Raw genomic sequence first — 20,299 nt, 5'->3', positions numbered from 1 at the left:
ATCCTGCTGTTTGTGCCTTGACCAGCGGATAACTAAGCTCCCATTGTCCACAAGATTCTAGAATTTTGTCTCTTTTCAGGTCTTCAAATAAACTGGGGAAAATCAGAATTGTGTCCATTCATCGGTGGGACGACACCAGGGGTGTGCGAATACCCTTTGAAGTGGTGTGACGACGTGGTCAAATATCTCGGCATCCATGTGCACCGTGATAAAGAACAGGTCCTACGGTTGAACTATGGACCAGTGGATGACCGCTTGACGACCAAAATCAAGAGTTGGATACGTCTACCTCGCTCCATGGCTGGCTGAATAGCCATTATTAAAATAGTGTTCTTCCCCCACTTTTTATATCTATTTTTTAACATTCCCATCCCCCTCACCAAGGCTTTTTTCACCACGCTTCAGACTCTTCTCCTAAGAATTGGTCTGGGCAGGCCTCAGACCTTGAGTGGGATGGGAGACCTTCGTGCTCCCCTACGAACGTGGTGGTTTTGGGGTGCCACAACCCCAACTTTATTTCCTAGTGGAGCAATGGAAATACATGCACCACTGGTATCATAGGAACACATGACACACATATGATAAGGCCTGAGCGCGACCAGGCAGGAGGAATCCCTCTATGCTCTCTCCTTCCCCAAGGGATCCCCCTTGCTCTTACAGATATTCAAAATGTATCTACCACCGGTTGGGCCTGGCGAAATCTTCTTCAACTACTGAGTGGTGAACTTCTGTATTCTCCTTTGTTACCGCTTGCTGATAATCAATGGCTACGCCCTACCCTGGAGTCCCTTGTGACGGGCACACTAGGAAAGTATGCACTACTCACGTTCTAGGATCTTTTCCCAGATAGCCATGCCCTTTCTGACACTGAGGATGCACACTTTGCTGCAGCATCACCTATGGATCACTTTGTACTGCGACAGGTGCACAGTGCACTGCGTGCTCAAATGCCCTCCTACACATTGCCCCTCAGGAGTTCGTCCCATTAACCGCACTGATCGATGATACAGATGGGGGGCATCTCATTTCTAAGCTCTACCACAACTGCCTTACTCTGCCCCCTACCAGGGACAGCCGTGTCTGGGAATTGTGGCAAAGTGAATTACAACACGATTTGAGACTCTGAGCACAAACTCAGTTTCTAACGGGGTTAGTCCGACCCGGAGTGAGTCGGATGCCAACCTATCAGGTCACATAGGCAGCCCACTCAGTCCGTGTCAGACTAACCCTGTTCCCGTGACAGCGACCCTGTACCCCCACATGGTAAGGATTCCCAAAATCTGAGTTTGTGCTCAATGTCTCAAGTAAGGAACGGTCCTGACGATATTTTTAACATGTAAGAATTGTCATCAGTTTGTCACTCCTGGACTGTCTATTGCTAAACATATTAATGGACAGATTTTCAAAGACTCTGCCTACATGCTAATTAAGCACATCATTTTGAATACATCTGGAGCGTTCGTAGTCCATCTTTTCATTTATTACCTCCCCTGACAGAGTGAAGGTAGCCTAAGGTGCATACAAATACTATAAAGACATTACTTTGATTCATTCATCCTGTTGCTTCCTGATGAAGGGTATATGCCGAAACGCACGTAGAAAATCATAGATATACAGAATTTCGTCCTTTGGCCACAAATATGTGTATATAAACAGAAATTGAATAACGTCAATTAAAACACTTTGTTCAAGTTTGTGATATAAATATATATAGTGTGCAAACATTTTGTATTTCCACAACAGGTTGATAATCAGAGGGATGAGAATTGAATATATGCATGGGTATGTATGAGTACTAGTATGTCTGATGATTACTATGTATGTTATTTACATAGTGTATATTTTTTCTGTCAATAATTATTCTTTAAAACACAGAGACAATGTTATTCATAAGATTAAAAGGACTCTTCTACGTTTATATTAATGGGACTGTTTCGCTGTGTGTCTTTTATTGTGCCCTCTAGCCTAGTTTTATAACCATTTGCCTGAGGTCTCGTTGACATTAACCCTGCTTTAGGCCAATCAGCTTGTTGCAGGGTACCCCCATTTCCCCCCAAAATATGTGATGTCATAAACAGTGCTTATAGGGGCAAATGTTATAGTTAGCCAGGGCCAGACAGGCTACCTGACGTTTTGGTGGGCTGGCAGGGTGGGGGCCGGTTTCATTGCCATGCGGGCTGGTTTTGTTGTTGGGGACCTGCTGGCCACGTTCTTACTTGCAGCACTTGTAAATAAATAGTGCATTAACACATGGTTTTAAAGCGTGTTTACTACGTATTTTAAAACCATTTGTGTTTGTATTGCTTATTTAGAAATTGCTGTAAGTAGGAACTTGGTCAGCAGATCCCCATCTACAAAATTATTTTTTATGTTATGTCAACACCTAAATATATAAATATAATTTAACCTTTGTGGGGGGTTTTCAGTGAATTTTCTAGTTTTTTTTTTTAAACGTAAGTTAAGGTCTCTTATTACCATACCTAACTACATCTGACTTATAATGAAAAAAGTGCGCATGCATAATGTACATATGATTCACAAAGTGCACATGTTTAAATTATGCATGCAGGGATTCGAAAATGTTTGCGCCATGCATTGGTAATTTATGCAAGTGTTATGTAACTTAGTGCACTGGTAGAGAGGGATTGTGTCGGGTGAAAGTTTCAAGTGGTGAGACCATAAAGATATGCATGTCAGAGGTACGGGTCAAGGGTAGGAAATGCCACATTTAGGAATGCCCAAAAGGAGTACATTTTTGGGGCATTCTCAAAAGTTCTGAAACACATTAGTTGCAGACTTAGGCACACCTAACATACACCTATATGGACATGGGATACATTGGGTAAAAAATGGTGTGAAACATACCAATCAATCCAGAAATAAGATGCAGGGGAACGCAGAAGATTAAATGATTTATGTTGTTGTAATTTCCTAAGTCTACTCATGCATAATTTATGCAATGTACAATTTATGCATGTGGGTTTACAGAAATTGATGTGTCTTCACTCTTTATGATACTATACATTTGTTTGTACACTTTCTGCTATGCGTGATGATGCCCCCTTAGTTCATTTACAAGTGGAAATGTCTGTGTGCATGTTTAAAGATACAATCGAGTAACTTTCTCCAAGAACATTTTGGAATCAGACGCCATGTTCTATGCATTACCCGCGTTGGTTGGTGTTTTCATCAAACTCACACGCCCCAGTTTAGACTTTCAACACCATGTTCTGCCAGATTCAGATCATCTCACTCTGGAGTTTATGGTCAAGGTGAGAACAGTGGGGATACATTGAAAATGACGTGAAATCCTGGAAATGTTTGTCAGTGTCTCAATACAGAAACATATTCGCCATGAAGTAATCATCCAACAAAGACCGTGTATTGTTCATTTCTGTAGCACATGAAACTTCCACATCTGGCTTCCCTTGTGAGCTCTTGTGCTACGATGAAGACATGCATGTCCCCAAAAGCATAATCATACCAAGTCATCTGGCTCCAGAGAGCAGTAATATGAGGCCTGAAAACATAAACTGAACAAAGGCCCAATTTAGAATAAGATCACATCCTGGATTCCCAAAGTGAATCTGTGCATTCTTAAAATGTGCTTCCTGTGTGCAAAGCTGTGTTAGAAAAGTAGAATGTGGTTCGTAAAGCATATTGGGTTGCAGCCGCGGTCGGTAGTAGGAGTAACTGCAGGGCGGTGACGTGGGGAGGGGGATGGGCAGGGTGGGGGGTAGTAAACTATGGATTACGGAGGTTTACAGCTACATTAACATATAAATTAATAAAACGAAGTTCGTTGTGTGCACTGCATCCCCAAATGCGATGCAGTGCACGCAACAAAATTCGTTTTATTAATTTATATGTTAACTTACCTGTAAACCTACATAATCCATAGTTTACTACCCCCCACCCTGCCCCTCCCCCTCCCCACGTCACCGCCCTGCAGTTACTCCTACTACCGACCGCGGCTGTTGTGTTAGTGATTCTAGCATATTTAAAGCACATTTGCTCAGTCACCATGTTGAATCATGCCTATCTTCAGGTGATGCCAGTCTGCAAATGTCCGCCAGGAAGGGCGCTGTGCACGCTCGCCTGGCAGGTCTTTCTGGTTTGAGTCTATCCACAGCCCACCTCCCTTAGCTTCTGCTCTGGTGAGGAATCTACCGCGAGAACTCTCTATCAGAAGAACAAATCACTTACCTATGGCAATGCTCTTTCTGGTAGAGACTCTATCTAGCTACAGATTCCTCACCGACCCTCCCATCCTCCCCATTCAGTGCTTTGACTCTATCCTTTAGTAAGATCCCATGTCTAGGAATCTGCACACTGTTTTTGGGGCCCTGCATCTGGAGGCACGGGCAGTCTCAAAGGTGGCTGGCATCAGGTTGCAGAAGTCATGCCTTTGTGGGCCCAACATGTTGTTTCCGGAGCGGGTGCTGCGGGAGTGGAGGGGGGTTCCAGATTCGATTTGACACCGAAGAGAAGGAATCTGCGGCTTGATAGTCTCTACCAGAACGAGTATTACTGAGGGAAAGTAACTTGTCCTTTCATTCCATCTCTATGAAATTTCCTTCTACATTATTGTATCCTCAAACACTATGCTTTCCCAAAATCTTTCTCAACATTCCTTAAATCCGGCATTAAAAACTGACCTTTAATTAAAACTTCTGTTTCCTTTTTTATTCTCGCTTTCAAATGTCCCTCTCCTTCCCTTCCATCCTCTGCATGCCTCCTACTCTGACACATGCATGTTCAGCCTATTCTCTATTATTGTATTTCTGCAAACTTGCCACAGCTCATTTACAAGATCACACTCTCTCCTCCTTCATCTGAAAGTCATCCCTATGCAACCTAGCGGTACCTTAAATCTTCCCTTACTCCTTTATTAATCCCAGCAACCATGTGCATGAGCTCAGACCCCCACTAATGATCGCAGCTAAACACTATTAATTTAGTACACCATAAAGAAACTGGAACGACTGCATGGGAATGGTTTGCTTTGAGTCCCCTTGACTAATCCCAATAACCAGTTATCTTGCATGCAGTTCGGAGTAAAGCACCTTGACGACTCATCAGAGGTAGTAAGCGCTGTATAAATGCATTCATAATTACAATTAAGAACATTCTAAAAATGCCCATCACTGAAGCATATCAAACTACTACGCATCTATGATGTGATGAAGATGATATTTTCAGATTTTTATGTAGGTATGACTGCCATACGCATATGTAATATGTAAATGCTGAACAGAAGAGAAAAAAAGGATAAAATGCAAACCATCATCACGAACATCCAAGTGTCATTTTGAACTGATGTACAATAGGTCATTTCAGGGCCATAACGTTATGTAGATGTTATGTGCAAGTGTTTGTGTGGGTTTGGCAGCCATCAGATTGATTCAAGTATGGTTTTTATCCACATCACTTTTGTATGTTTTAAATATTGCATTGTACTGAAACATGGCCAAGATGACGATCCGAACAATGGAACAAAAATTGCAATATTCTGCCCTGATTCTGAAGTGCAAACTCATCGCATTAGGATTCTATCAAATATAAAAAAAAAATGCCGCAGGGCAGCCCTTAGAAATGCATAATGCATATTTGGAATGCTGCCAATTTTAAATCTTGTAGACAAAGTCATTTAAAATTATAGAATTTTGTGATACGAAATTCTGAAATCGACATGTATCAGCCAGTTAATTTGCATACTAGCTCTCAGAATCACCTGCATACATCACATTGCTTATAGAGTTTAGATGACAATATAAGTAGTGTTCTAACCTCAACGTAGTGAAAGACCTTGTCTGCAGAGTGTGTGTTCACTACTGTTAGGACAAGGCATATTTCTTTACACGTTTAAAATATAACTAAGGCTAACATTAAATTGCAAGGCTCTTTTAATAAAGACGGTGTCTGCTTCTATTCCAGCCTTCAGCGCTTGTTGTCGTTGGCTTCCTGTTGCTGCATGCTCTATTCCTTGGAGATAGAGGCTGTGCACAGCAGGGGGTTCACTAGGGCCTCATTCACTGAGATTATGGGATCATGAGAGTAAAGACATGTGTTGTTTGCCATACTGGACCTCCATTTTTGTCACAAGGCTCACACTGTGATAACAATTGTACATCATCTATTTCAGTGGGAAGGAAATTTTAATATGGAATAACTTCCTTTGTGTGGGGGCGTGCCCCAGTAAAAGCAGGAAACTCCTGCTCATGGCCCGGTATATGTTCTCATTATGGGACAAAGGCTGGGCCAGGCTGCCTCCTATGGGAGCTAGAGAAACAGAGCTCCGGGGGTGGGGGGGGGGGGTGGGGGGGGGGGTGGCCTGCGCTCTGTGGCTCCAGAGGTTGGATACTTCAGCAGTGGGCAAGGAGGGTTCGGAAGAGCCCCCAACCTCTTCCACAGTACTCTTCTGTTCTACGCATCCACTTTATGGGGGTCTGTGGCCTCCTCTCAAAGAAGATCAGGGGATACCTGGAAAAGACCCAGGCAATGTGCAGTGGTGCCGGCTTGGCTCTCCTCCAATCAATATTGTTACAATGTTGGGAGGAGAGAGTGAGTACAGTAGCGACCCGGGAACATGGTAAATGTGACTGACTGGAGATGACTGAGAAATGAGCACAACAGGTATAGGCAGCAGGTAATGACTCCCAGTTTACAAAAACAGGGAAATCAGGGATCCTTGCCAGACACTCCAATACTTGTGGTACTGCAGAGGTTGCATCACGTGAGATAGCTTTGTTGACCTGGGCCAGATCTCTGAAGCACTTCGGTGGGAGTATGTTCAGTGGCAGAAGCAAGGATACTCCTGACAGCTGCTGGAACTCCAAGTACTAGACTACAAATGTGTGGATGACTTTGGAGTACTTTACCTTTACACGTGGCAGCCACAAATTACCTGGGCTGCGGGTGCCTTCCTGTGCATGGTGGCTGCTCCAGGTTGCCTGTGTGGCAATACTTGTCTGATTGCCTTCTGCATCAGTAGTTGCAGCGTTGGCCTGTTTCCTGTGTGCATGTTCTTCTCACTTTGTGCATGAATAGATGTGTCAGGTAATGCTGCATTGCTTTAAGGTTATGGACTTCTTGCAGTTTCACTATATTAGCATTATCAACGACATAAGTCATCTGTGCTTTAGGGGGTGAAAGAGTTCATAGTATGGCATGTGATTTTGAAGCTGTTGCAGTGAGCGTTCCAAGCTGGAAGCCATCCAGGACCTGTTGTGCATTTCTTTTTTGATGTGGAGATATTTCCAATTGTAGGTCGTCTTCTTGTCCCACTTCTATTCATGGGCGACCTTGTTTGCTGTCTATCTTTACAATTTCTTAGCTTTCTGTGCGAAATTTGCTGAAAATAAACCAATTCTTGTATCATGTTCCTTTGTGTTAGGTCATATTTCCGTTGTCAGTCAGTGTGTGTGAATGTGTTTGTCTCTGTGCCTGTTTGTGTGTGTGTGTTTGTTTTCATGGAGTTTTAAAACAAGACAGACATCGCTAAGAAGCAGGCAGCTTCATGCAGCTTCTTCATAGTGTACCTTCCTGAAACTGACTGCAGAACAGCAGTCCAAGCATTAGCCCGATCCTAAGTGTAGAGAGTCAATGCCCTGGTTAATGTGGTTTGAAACATCAAAGCACAGTCCCGGGCACATGTGGTGGGGGTACATCCGGAAGATGCCACGGGAACAGTGTTTCACGACCACCTCCGTTCAGAGAACAGACAGGCGTACCCGCCCTCTCGTTTGCCCACCATACAGGATGGTGATCTCTACGGAATGCACTGGCATCTGAACTCTCTGCCACTGCACAGCCATCTATCTCTCTCCTCTGACACTGGATGATCCCTCCAAAACTGTACCTAGGCGTATTTATGTCCACTCGCAACGCAGCATACCAGCCCCGGTGAAACCGCATCACTTAATCAGACCTTTTGACAGTCTACCCTGGCGACCATACTCCCGCGCCAACATTTCAGCGTCAACACGTAACACCAGAAACATGTCCACAACTCACCAGAGTGCCTCCTGCACTCTACGCCTTCACTCACCACCAAGTTCTACTCATACCCCAGGCCAGGTTGGAATTATCAACGGCTCTGTGGGACCTTCTACTCTTCATTCACAAACACCATACAGCCCTGAAGAGTCACAGGTCAATTTCCCTGTGACGAAACACGTGTCGGCTGGTTGTTTGATTCTATTCTGTTGTTACTTCATTAAATGACTCTGAACAATATACTGGTGTCAACCGCAGCAACTTTGATCCTAAAGGGACTTTAATACCATTGTTATACCCCCACCACGTGTGCCCGGCACTGGGCTTATTTGTCCAGTGTGGGTTCCTTGACTCACACACTTACGGGGGTTATTGGGTAACTCCCCCGACCTGGCAGCACCGTGCATACTCTGTACACAATCCACGCAACGCATGCTAGTCTGAGCGCCAATCTTCCTGATTATACTAAAAACCCTACCCCTAGACTTGGTTTGAGACATCAGTCTAAGCATCCTCCACGTGGTCGTTCGACTAACTACCAAACTGCAGGAACCCCAATGATGGCTCCATTTGCAGCACATCTGCTAAAACAACTTCAAGGCAGTGAACTCCAACACAACACTGTGCCCAGCAGAAAAGATCAGGCTCTTCAGTGGCCAAAGCAACACATGAAGCAGTCACATTGCTGCGACATTGCCCAATTTGAGTTCAAATTGCTAGAAGGAGAAGACCTGTAAGCGAGCTTTCTGCCATGAACCCTGGATCTGGAATTCTATTTCGTTGCCAATCAGTTAAGGTTTGCCTCTTCGGGTTCCAGTAAGAACTGAAGACACATCTCTCAAAGAAACATCTCTCCTGCATGTAACTAAAACTACTGCCTCCTCTCACAGACCCTACATGAAGAACAACCCTCATTCCCACAAGTTAATTCCACCTGCTCACCTCCTCCCTTGTATCCCTCATTCTCCTCCAGCACCGCGTTCCCTTGCTTTACAGCTATGGCTGGACTATGTAAATTCACACAAAAGTACATATAGGGACTGATCAAGGTTCCAAACTGCTACCCAAATGGGCAAATATAAGCTGGGCAGCACAACAACATTTCAAAGTGCAGAATAATATTCTGTGTTATGCTATAATTGAAAGAGGCTTAATATACATGTTTAAAGTGCTCAAAGAAAAGACAGCAAGTGTTAGCACTTCACACCTACCTCTTCCATGTCACTTTCCAGTGTATGCACTTCCTGCTCCTTCAGCTCCAGTTGTTCAGTCAGGATGGTAATTCTTTCCACTAGTTCCACGATGGCATTCTTCAGCCCATCGTTGCTAGAGCTCCCAAAATAAGAGCTGAGCTTCTTCACCATCTTGTCATCACATCTGCAAAAGGATATATTTTGAAAACCCTTGTAACCGAGGTCGATCTTCTCAACAGGGGTATGTCATGCCTTACTTTTTTCTATACATCTGACTCCAAGGTAAACGTAAATTTCCTTCCAGCTGTCAAACATTTAGTTTTTTTTTTTTTACATATGTGCTATGTCTTTGAAGTAATGTCAACTCCCTTTGGAGAGGCCAGAACATTAAAAAGACATCTGTACTGGAATAAATTAGATTATTAAATCAACTAGGAATGTGACATACATCTGTGGAAAAGGTGCAGTTTTGAGCCAGTATAGAGTCTTATAGTAACAACCATGGCTAGGTTTACACATGAACGAATAAACAGGATGATTCTTACAATTATTTGTACGCCTGACGTCATCTTGGGTTCTTTGGGCCTGATGTACTAATACCTCGTTGCAAGCCAGAATACGCAAATTGAACGCTGACTGGCTTGCAAACACGTGTGCATTTTGCAATGTGACTCAGCAACACAGAGGTCGAATCATGAATTGCCGTATCACACAAGAGCGCAACAAAACCAGTCTAATGAATATTAATTAGTCAGGTTGTAGGCTGGACTCCCTGCAACTGGCTATGAATGTAGGGACGATGGCCCATACCCTCCAAAGGGACATGTTGGGCTTTAAAAAATGTTGTGAGGAGCATGTGGTGATTCCATGGAACATAATATGCCCCCCCCACCCCCAAGGCTCCCTGGATTAATTCCTGAAGGTTATACTGTCCTTAGGAAGCAGTTTCACTTTAGCACATCTATTCCCGCCCAAATCTGGGAGTAGATAACTTTTCAATGGGTTGAAATGGCAGCCGAGATCACAAATCATTGATACATTTCATTACAAATCACTTTTAGGAGGGGGTGGCTATTTCATGCCGCCTCCTAACTACGATTCATACGGAGTCGCAAAAGGAATTTTGCGGATCAGAAAGTGGTTTCCAAACCATAAAATACATTTAAGACATTTCAACCTGGCACTTTGAGACAGTAAATTGCAGTGATACATCAGACCCTAGGAGTCACCATTTGCAAGGGGAAAATCCCATTGCAGTTTAATGTCTTTGGGAACTGGGATATTATTGCCATCACACCTGGGATTTTCTCATAAGGAAATTCCAGCAGCATGAGGAAACTTCTGTGTCAGTAAATTTACGACTGGGGTACATCTGTGGACGTTCTTCAGATGGAGTACACCTGAGGACATCTGAGGATATTGGGCCTGTTTCACCTATATAGTGCAGATTGTTTCCCACCCCAAATATAATGTAGATTTATTTCTATAAATTGGATGAATAAATCTCCTTTGAACGTGGGTATACTGGGTAAAACGTCAACAACCGATGGGCCATATGGTAAAATGTTTTTCAATGGAAAAATATCAAAGGATTGACAAAATTAGTTTACTTCTTCAAAGAGAAGAACAAAAAAGTGTAATGCTTTTTTTTGGCGCCTGGTATAAATTCGCATTTGGAAATAGGTACAAAATAAGTACTTCTCAGAATCTATGACAGTGACAGAATGCCAGGAACATTCTTGGAATCCTTTGAGAAATAAGGAAATATAGGGAATGTAATCTAACCGTAGGTGTATGCCTACAGTTCTGCTCTTTGAGACAAACTTTTATCACTCTAACCAGAGATGAGAAGCGTTTATGTTAGATCTCAGCACAAACCAATTGCAGTGCCAACAGGTCCAAGGACAGATTTGACCAAGCATAAGCAAGGTACTTTATGTTTTTTCTATTATGGTGATCAAATAATTTAAAGAAATATGATATCCCTAACTCGCAAGCTCTTTGTATTAATAAGAAAGGTACCCTACTCAGGACTGTTGTGTATATATCAGTGACGTACTGCACTATATAGAGATATTATTAGGCAGTGTTCTCTTTGATTGCTTCATAAGCAAGGTACTGCCTAATCAATGCGAAATATTAGGAAGCATGTAGGACTTTTGACATGTCTATTTCTCCTGCCATTTATAGGGACATATTTAACCTGTCGCTAATAGGTAATGCACAGACTTCCATGTACATTTTTAACATACATTTATTTTGGTTTTTAATAGAATGAACATGTAAATTATTATGTTTTGTTTATCTAGAGTTATACGGTGTGTCTCTTTTTTTCTCCTTTTTTTGTAGATTTGGTTGGGGAGTGGTGACTGATCAGGTGGTCTTTCATCACTATTTATGTTGACTATTTTGCATTCCATAACCTAGTTGCTTGGAGTCACTGAATATTTCTGCACAGTTTCTGTAAATAGCTGTGCTTTACCTACAGACCACACTATGGAAGTGGTAAGACACTGCACTTGGCATTACAAGATGTATGAACACAGTTATGCAGCAAGACCTTGCTTTTGGTTTGAACCAATGGACCATATCTGAGCCTGATGGCTGTGACACTTGCCTTGTTGAGTCCAATGCACCTCCCAGTCCACAATCCTATATGGCACTGGGTAAGCCAGTCTGCAAAACAATTACATGGTACAGTATCAAAAGAGCTAAAAGGGCAGCCATCTTGGAAGAGGTTTCCACCTTGCTGTCCCTGCACTCCCCTGCCTATATCACCTAACATAGAACTATGACATGCCCACATGCCGAGCTCCCTTCTGTCCCCGGCTGGTAACAACTCGTTCACAATAAATTACCCTCCTAACATACCCAAAAATGCCCCCAAAAATCTCAAACAAAAAATTCTCAACATAAACAAAGAAACTCTTATCATAGACCTCTACCTCTGTTACAATAAGGGTATTCTATTGAATGACCTCATTTTCATTACCAATCGGCGTGCTCAATGGAGGAAAATACTATCTTCTCTACTTAACACCACCACCAAGAAAAACACACTTGGCAATAAGCTCTCTATCATGCCCTCTATCATGCCCTCACCTTCATATAATGCTGAAGCCACTATCTCCAGCTATAACAATCGCATCGTGTTCATTTAATGTTCTGATTGCAATTTTGAACACTTCTCTAATTTCTTCTCTTACATTACGTACAAGCTAAACTCAGCCATTCCCCCGCCCTCCCCCTCGCAACTCCACTCTGACTCACCTCCACTTGACAACCTCATCTATCCCTCCCTCTCTTACCCCCTTCCCTCCTCTCTCCCCTGGCGGACACCTACTCATCCACTGATATAAATTAAGTCCATCATTTCCTCTCCTCTAGTGATAATGTCGGCACTGCTGATCGACAACAACTCTCAGACAATACTCCCTCCCATCAATATAAAGTACCCTGTACCAACTCCCCTATCACCCATGACAATATTTACTCCCTTCCCTATCAACCTACCACTGTCAAGATGCTGCATGTGGACCCCACCTACTTCTATCCAGACTTGGCCAGATCTCCATATCGCAGCACCTTCACCAGCCAGGAACCGATCAAGATTCCCCACACACACTCCACGATTGATAACAGAAAATCTGAATTACAGCTGATTAGCGCTGACATCCTTAAACTAGTGCATATCACCTCCTGGAGCTTAACTGGTCCCCATGCACAAACCACCCACAGAATCTCAACATCGCATTTTCCAAATGCTACACTTCTTCCAGACCTGCCAATACCTGGGCCCCACAACCTAGCTGGAGATGCGTACCAAATCTTGACCACTCTTCCCCACCCAAGAGACTAGCTAGATAGTTATCGAATAACAATATCCCTCCTCGCCACATACACTCCTGCTCCTTTGACCAAGTGATACCTGGTGAAAATATCAGACTATCTTTACCCACTCTATTAGAAAATTCCACCCTAACTCCAGGTACATAAAAAACAAGAACCTCACTAAAGTACCCATCTCACATACTTCTACTATTACCACTATAACATCCCTTAAATGTGCGTTACTAAACTATCGTTCAGCCGTAAAACATGTTGCTGACATAGCTGATCTTATACTTAACCTTGACCTTGATATCCTCCTTATACTCACTGAAACCTGGTTGAATGACTTTGCATCCCCAATTCTGGACATACGAGTCCCTCCCAGTCATCAGACTGGACCGTTCAGGTTTGGTTTGGCCTAGCCTGTATACACAGGTCTACGTTAACTATGAAACAAACACACTCCCTGTCTCTTTCCCCCTTTTTAATATCTTATGATCAACATTACCATCAATGACAACTCTAAGTGCTCTCTCTACACAATTTACCACACTCCCGACGACAACGACATATCGAACAGATCTTGGAAACCACCTCCTCTAATAACAAGCGTAACAATAAGATTTTTCTTGGCCTTAAGAAAGTTCACTGGAACAACACCGGCGACCCTGTTGTGAACAGTTTTAAATCCTTCCTCCAGGAGATCAGCCTTATTCAAGCCTGCAACAGCCCCACCCACAACAAAGGGGCCACCTTAGATCTAATAATTGCAAAAGAAACACCATCCAAATTGAATTTATCCTATCTTGTGACTGGACCGACCACCATTGCATCACCTTCTTCATATGTGAAAGGGCAATTACCTCTAAGGGTCAACCTATGCAAACCAAAAATTGATCAGAGACACCAGCAATATCAACCCACTCAATCTGTTGGTTATTAGTAACTGCAATCTGCCTCCACCACCAACATGCATGATGCTCATGACCCCACTGATCACTACTTCAACTCCATTGCAAAAATCATTGATAACATTGTCCCCAAACAACTAAAGAGAGTCCCATTCAAAAGTTCCAATCCCTGGTTCAGCTTTAATCTCATCGAGGAACGCCGAGGCCTCAGACTAGCTGAAAGAACATGGAGACACACCCCATCTCTGTCTAATGTCAAACTTCTATGAGAAAGATGAAGCACATACAACAGACTTATTCGAAACTCAAAAGCAGCATTTTTTTAAATCAACTTGATACAGCAATTAATCAAATAAAAAAACTGTTCGAAATTATCAAAAACCAAGCAAACAGGGAAAGCAATGCCCCATCTTCTGACATCAAAACCACACCTAACTGCAAAACCTTTGCTTCCTTCTTTGCCAAGAAACCCGTGCTAATCAACACCAAGATCCAGAACGCTTTGAAACTCTTTCTGTGTGCACCCCCTTTCAACCCACTCTTGAACAGGAAGAAGGCATGATAACCTCATCCAACAAACCTAAAAACAATGCTGCCTGGACCAGTTTTAACACCTTCGATGAAAGTGACATCTCAAAACTTCTGACTCTTCTTAAATACTTTAACCACTTCAACAATCCCCTTCCCACCAAACTCCTCAACAAGTCCAGTCACGTACTCCACTTATGGACTAGTATTATCAATGCTTTACTTTTACAAGGCTCCATACCTGAGGGCCTAAAAATCAGATAGGTCACTCTCATACTAAAAGAAAACCAGTGCTGACCCGTCTGACACCATCAACTACCGCCCTATCTCTAACATCCCAACCTTGACTAAGCTACTAGAAAAATGTGTGCACATAAAGCTTCGCAATCACATTGAGCAATTCCATCTCCTTGACCAATGTCAATCTGGTTTCAGACCAGGTCATACCACTGAAACTGCTATGGCCCACATTGTTGACAATGCTCTACGTTCACTTGATCAGAACGAATCTTGCTTACTAAGCCTACTCGACTTATCTGCTGCGTTCTACACAGTGAATCATGAAACCCTTTTCAACCTATTAGAAAACATGATGGGTGTATCCGGAATCACATTAAAATGCTTCTCCTCCTTCCTTCACAACAGATCTCAGTGCGTACTAATAAATCACGATCTTTACAATCATTTCCCAGTTTCACTAGGCATCCCCATGGTTCCACTCTCTCCCCAACACTGTTCAACCTGTACATGAAGCCTCTGACAGAAATCCTCAAACTCTCCCACATCTCCTATCACATGTATACAGATGATACTCAAGTCTATATGAAAATTACCTCACCCGGTGACATCAGCACCCGTAATAAACCTTGACGAAAACGCAACATTTGATGACTCATAACTACCTCAAACTCAAAGCCCTCAAAACAGAATTCCTATTGATCTTACCTCCCAGTATCCTCCTATCAAAGACTGGCTTCAACGTCTTACTGCCTTGAACTGTACCCCCCACATCATTGACTCGGCTAAATCCCAAGGAATAACCTTGGACAATAGCCTCTCCAGGCAAATGCACATCAATGCCGCCACCAGAGGAGGTACCCATCAACTACATGCATACAGGAAAACAACCCCTTTCCTTCCCACAGCAGATCTCAAAACATTGGTTCAGGCACTTGTGATATCCAAATTAGACTTTGCTAGTGCAATCCTTGTGGGTCTCCCGAAAAGCAAAATCACTCCGCTGAAGGCTACCTTGAATGCGGCAACAAGGCTCATCACTGGCTCAAAAAGAGATCATATCTCCCCTGACCTCCAGTATTTGAAATGGCTACCCTATGAGGCCAGGATCCATCTCAAAATTGCCTGTTTGACCCATAAAGCACTGCATCACAACACCCCTTTTTACCTGTCCTAGAAAGTGACCCTATCTGGTGGAAACAGAATTTCCAGAAGCACAAGTTACATACTACTTAAGCTACAAATATTAAATAACAACAGAAAATCTACAATCGATCCTTTTCCAGAATGGTCCCTAAAATGTGTAACTCTCTTCCGCCAGACATCGTGCAGCCCCTCCTCCTCCTTCAGAGAAGAAGCAAAACTTCTACTAGCCTACAGACTTCTCTCACCTTCAGGCCATACCTCCCTCTCCTCAAGCGTGATGCTTACTTTCCTGTATGTAGCTCCATTTATCATGACTGTCCACATTTGAGAGATCTGTAATGGTTGTCCTTTGCCCAAACATTCACACACCTCCTCCACACCATTCGGACTCTGCCCATGCCAGAAGCTTGAATGACTTTGTGTGACTGTTCTGTTCCTCCCATTCTTTTGACTTTATTATTTGCTTATGTGACTTCTGCTGCATTACTTACTCCACTTTTATTCATATGGCATATTGTTTCTTTCATAATATCCTTTTGTCATTATCGTAAAGCGCTCTGTCACCCAAAAGGGTGTTGTTCGCTCTATATAAAACACTTTCAAATTATTTATTTGTTTAAAAAGGTCTTACAAAGGTAGTTCTGGGAAGAGGTGAGCAAACACCTAGGGGGCCATTATATTGGCGGGCGGATCGCCACCGCCTGGCCGGAGGTGGCGATCTGCCGGCCATCATACCACTATTTACCCCCCGCCATATTACTATGGCAGGGGTACCACGGCGGATGGAAAGACCGTCCACCGCTTTTCCGCCGGTCGGCAATCGTCACGATTGCCGGCCGGGCGGAAAAAGCCCACAATATGGTGTCGGTGCATCCATATTATGATGTGTGAGGTGGGTATGCCTTTCCATGGCGGAGACTCCGCCATGGAAAGGCTTACGGTAAATCACTTTGGGGGGCCGTTGTGGGCCCCCAGGGGGGTGTGGGGTGGGTGGCTGCACTTCATTGCCACGCACAAGGTGGCAGGCACTGCGCGGTGCCTGTCACGTTGTGCATGGCAATGCACAACATGCCACTTTAACATTGAGGTGGGTGCCGCTTACTGCACTGCCCGCCGCAATGTTAAAGTCCAGAATGCGCCCGCCAATGTGGCGGGCGCATCCTAATTGGCCTCGCAGGACCGCGGCACCTCTGGCAGTCGGTCCCGTTTTCCGTTACGGTGGCGGGCGGACAAAGTCCGCCTGCCATCGTAATGGGGCCCCAAATGTATGCACTGCTGCCTGTGAAACTTCAATTTACACGCTAAGATCATCTACCTGTGCTTTGGGGACTCAGGTCATCTGAACAGAGTCTTCCTGTGCTTAAAGAAGCTGTACAGCTAAAGTAAACTGAAAATCCCTCCTAAGGCATAGGAAACATACCCACTCCCACAACAGGAAAGCCGCGCCAAAAGCTTCTTCACTTCCGCCACTGGGGGTTGTTGCTCCCCGGTCCACTTCTCATCCTCCTCGTCTGAGGCGGCCTGCCCCTCCACAGAGCGGAACATTTGATCTTCCACTACAAGGAAATAAAAATAAACATCCCCTTGTCAGGAAGTGTGGCAATACTCTTGTGGCAATTGCAAAGTCGATCCATTTCAGAATACTTCTTTTCAGTATCAGCAAACTTGACCTGTTTGGTTGTGGTTGATCCGCATGCTGTTACTGGTTTATTAAAGGATCGCACAGTCATGAACAGGTGCACTGGCTCAGAGCAGACCAGGTTGCCTGTTTTCTGCAATTGCACTGTCTAGTATATATTTATTCAAAATTTCTCAGAGGTGGAGCATGAACTGCAGACAGCACAGCTATGAAACCGTGAAAAGTGGTTGCCTCTGTTTCCAAGCTCTGCTGTAAGCAGCAAATTCCTGGGGCGGCTCCTACGTTGGAGCGGAGGAGCATTGACCCACTTAAAATCCCCCCAAAATCCTATGAAAAATAAAATGCTAATTTATTACCATTTCATTTTTCATCCCCGTCCCATCCTGTCCTGTCCCGAGCCAAATGTCGGGACGGGGGCAGGGTCGCTGCTGAGTGACAGCAGCAGGGAGGAGGGTGGGGTTATGTTTAAAGTGCACGTCTTTTTGGCCACCGCCCTGAGATGGCCAGCCACACATGCGACTTTTAATATCTCTAACCCAGCTATCTTAAGATACCGCCTAACATTGGAAGGGGACCTATTTCCCTTGCTTACATTGGGCCCATAGTGACTTTGCTATGCCAGTGTGCTATCACACTCGGAAAGGAATGAGTGAGCTACACAGCCCTTGCATTTTGAAATGAGCATTGGCAAAGCCAATTGGTCTCACCCACACAAGAGCCATTGGCTTTGGCGATGTGTGTTTGCCATGTTGTACACCAGTGAGGCTGCTGTTCAGCATGGCTTGTGCTGTGGAGCATCCTAGAGTGGAGTGGGGGGAGTAGAGTGTTGTAGACTGGATTTGTTGGAGTACAGTGTCATAAAGTGGAGTACAGTGTCGTAGAGGGGAGTGGAGTTCAGTGGTTAGGTGACAGAGAGTGTTGTAGAGTGCAGTGTCAGAGTGGAGTGGGATGTATTAGGGTGGAGTGGGTTGGAATGGATTGAGGTAGTAGGGTGGATTGGATTGGAATATAATTGGATGGATTGGGGTTCAGTGGGTAGGATTGAGTAGAGTGGGGTGGATTGGAGTGGGTGGACTGGATGGGGTAGAGTGGATTGGAGTGGGGTGGTATTACATGGGGTGAGATGGATTAGATTGGGGTGGATGCAATTGGAGTGGATTAGAAAGGCGGATCGGGGCATGGTGGGCTGGATAGATTGGATTGTGTGGGATGAACTGAACTGGGGTGGGGTGGATTGGATTGGGGTAGAGTTGGGGTTGACTGGACTGCAGTGGAGTGGGGTGGACTAGATGGGGTGGATTCTATTGGGTTGGGTAGATTGGATTGGGATGGGGTGGGTGGATTGGAGTGGGGTGGATTAGAGTGGAGTGGGGTGGACTGGAGTGGGTAGTGTGGGCTAGAGTGAGGTGAAAAGGAGTGTGGTGGAATGGAGGGGAGTGAACTGGAGTGGGGTGAATTGCACTGGGGTGGGGTGAATTGGATTGGATTGGAGTGATGTGGATTGGATTGAGTGAAGTGGATTGGAATGAGTAAAGTGGATTGGATTGCGTGGATTGGATTGGATTGGCGTGGAGTGGGGGAGTATAGTGTCGTAGACTGGATTTGTTGGAGTACAGTGTCATAGAGTGGAGTTGAGTGTCATAGAGGGGAGTAGAGTTCAGTGATTAGGTGGCAGAGTGTGTTGTAGAGTGCATTGTCAGAGTGGAGTGGGATGTAATCGGGTGGAGTGGGTTGGAATGGATTGAGGTAGTAGGGTGGATTGGATTGGAATAGATTGGGATGGATTGGGGTGGTATTAAATGGGGTGAGATGGATTGGGGTGGATTGGAGTGGGGTGGATTAGAAAGGTTTGTTGGGGGGGTGGATGGTATTTGGGTGGGTGGACTGGATTAGAGTAGGGTGGTTTGGAGTGGAGGGGAGTGGTTTGGACCAGACTAGAGGGGGTGCATTGGAGTGGGGTGGATTGGAGCGTGGTGGGCTGGATTGATTGGATTGAGTGGGGTGGGGTGGATTAGATTGGGGTAGCGTTGGGGTTGACTGGACTGCAGTGGAGTGGGGTGGACTTGATGGGGTGGATTAGACTGGGTTGTGATAGATTGGGGGAGTGGGGTGGAATACAGTGGGGTGGATTGGAGTGGGCAGGGTGGATTGAACTGGAGTGGGGTGCACTAGAGTGGCTAGTGTGGGCTGGAGTGAGGTGAAAAGGAGTGAGGTGGAAGGGAGTGGAGTGAACTTGAGTGGAGTTAATTGCATTGGGGTTGAGTGGATTGGAGTGAGGTGGATTGGATTGAGTGGGGTGGATTGGATTACGTGGATTGGATTGGATTGAGGTGGAGTGAACTGGATGCGGTGGATTGGATTGGGGTGCAGTGGAGTGGATTGGAGTGGGGTTCTTCTATTTGTCTGGACCGGGATGAATTGAATTGGAGTGAGGTGGATTGGATTGGAGTAGGGTGGACTGGATTGGGGTGAGGTGGATTGGATTGGGGTAAAGTGGATCGGATTGGATTGGAGTGGAGTGGGGTGGATTGGAGTGGAGTAGGGTGGGCTGGGGTTGATTTCAGTAGAGTGAAGTGGGGCAGATTGTTTTGGATTGAGTGGAGCAGATTTTTTTGGATTGGATGGGACAGACTGGAGTGGGGCAGATTGGTTTGGATTGTAGTGGGGCAGATCGAATTGGGCAGACTGTTTTGGATTAGAGTGCAGCAGATTGGAGTGGGGCAGATTATTTTAGACTGAAGTGGGGCGCATTGTTTTGTGGGGCAGTTTAGTTTGGAGCAGGGCAAATTGTTTTTAGAATGGAGCGGAGCAGATTG

At 44.6% G+C, this 20,299-nt stretch overlaps 1 protein-coding gene across 1 annotated transcript in view; it reads right to left on the bottom strand.

Moving 5' to 3' along the window:
• EFCC1 (EF-hand and coiled-coil domain containing 1) overlaps positions 1-20,299 on the bottom strand; it is a 249,513-nt gene that overhangs the window by 24,367 nt on the left and 204,847 nt on the right. The window contains exons 4-5 of the mRNA XM_085624844.1: positions 17,265-17,400; positions 9,210-9,375 (exon numbers count right to left, since the gene is read on the bottom strand). Of these exons, the coding sequence (XP_085480970.1) occupies positions 9,210-9,375; positions 17,265-17,400 (302 nt within the window). The remainder of the gene's footprint in view (positions 1-9,209; positions 9,376-17,264; positions 17,401-20,299) is intronic.

The sequence above is a fragment of the Triturus cristatus genome, chromosome 9 (assembly GCF_964204655.1).
Source record: "Triturus cristatus chromosome 9, aTriCri1.1, whole genome shotgun sequence".
NCBI classification, from domain to species: domain Eukaryota; kingdom Metazoa; phylum Chordata; class Amphibia; order Caudata; family Salamandridae; genus Triturus; species Triturus cristatus.
The sequence above is the reverse complement of the archived record's forward strand: the minus strand, read 5'-3'. Positions and strand labels throughout refer to the sequence as shown.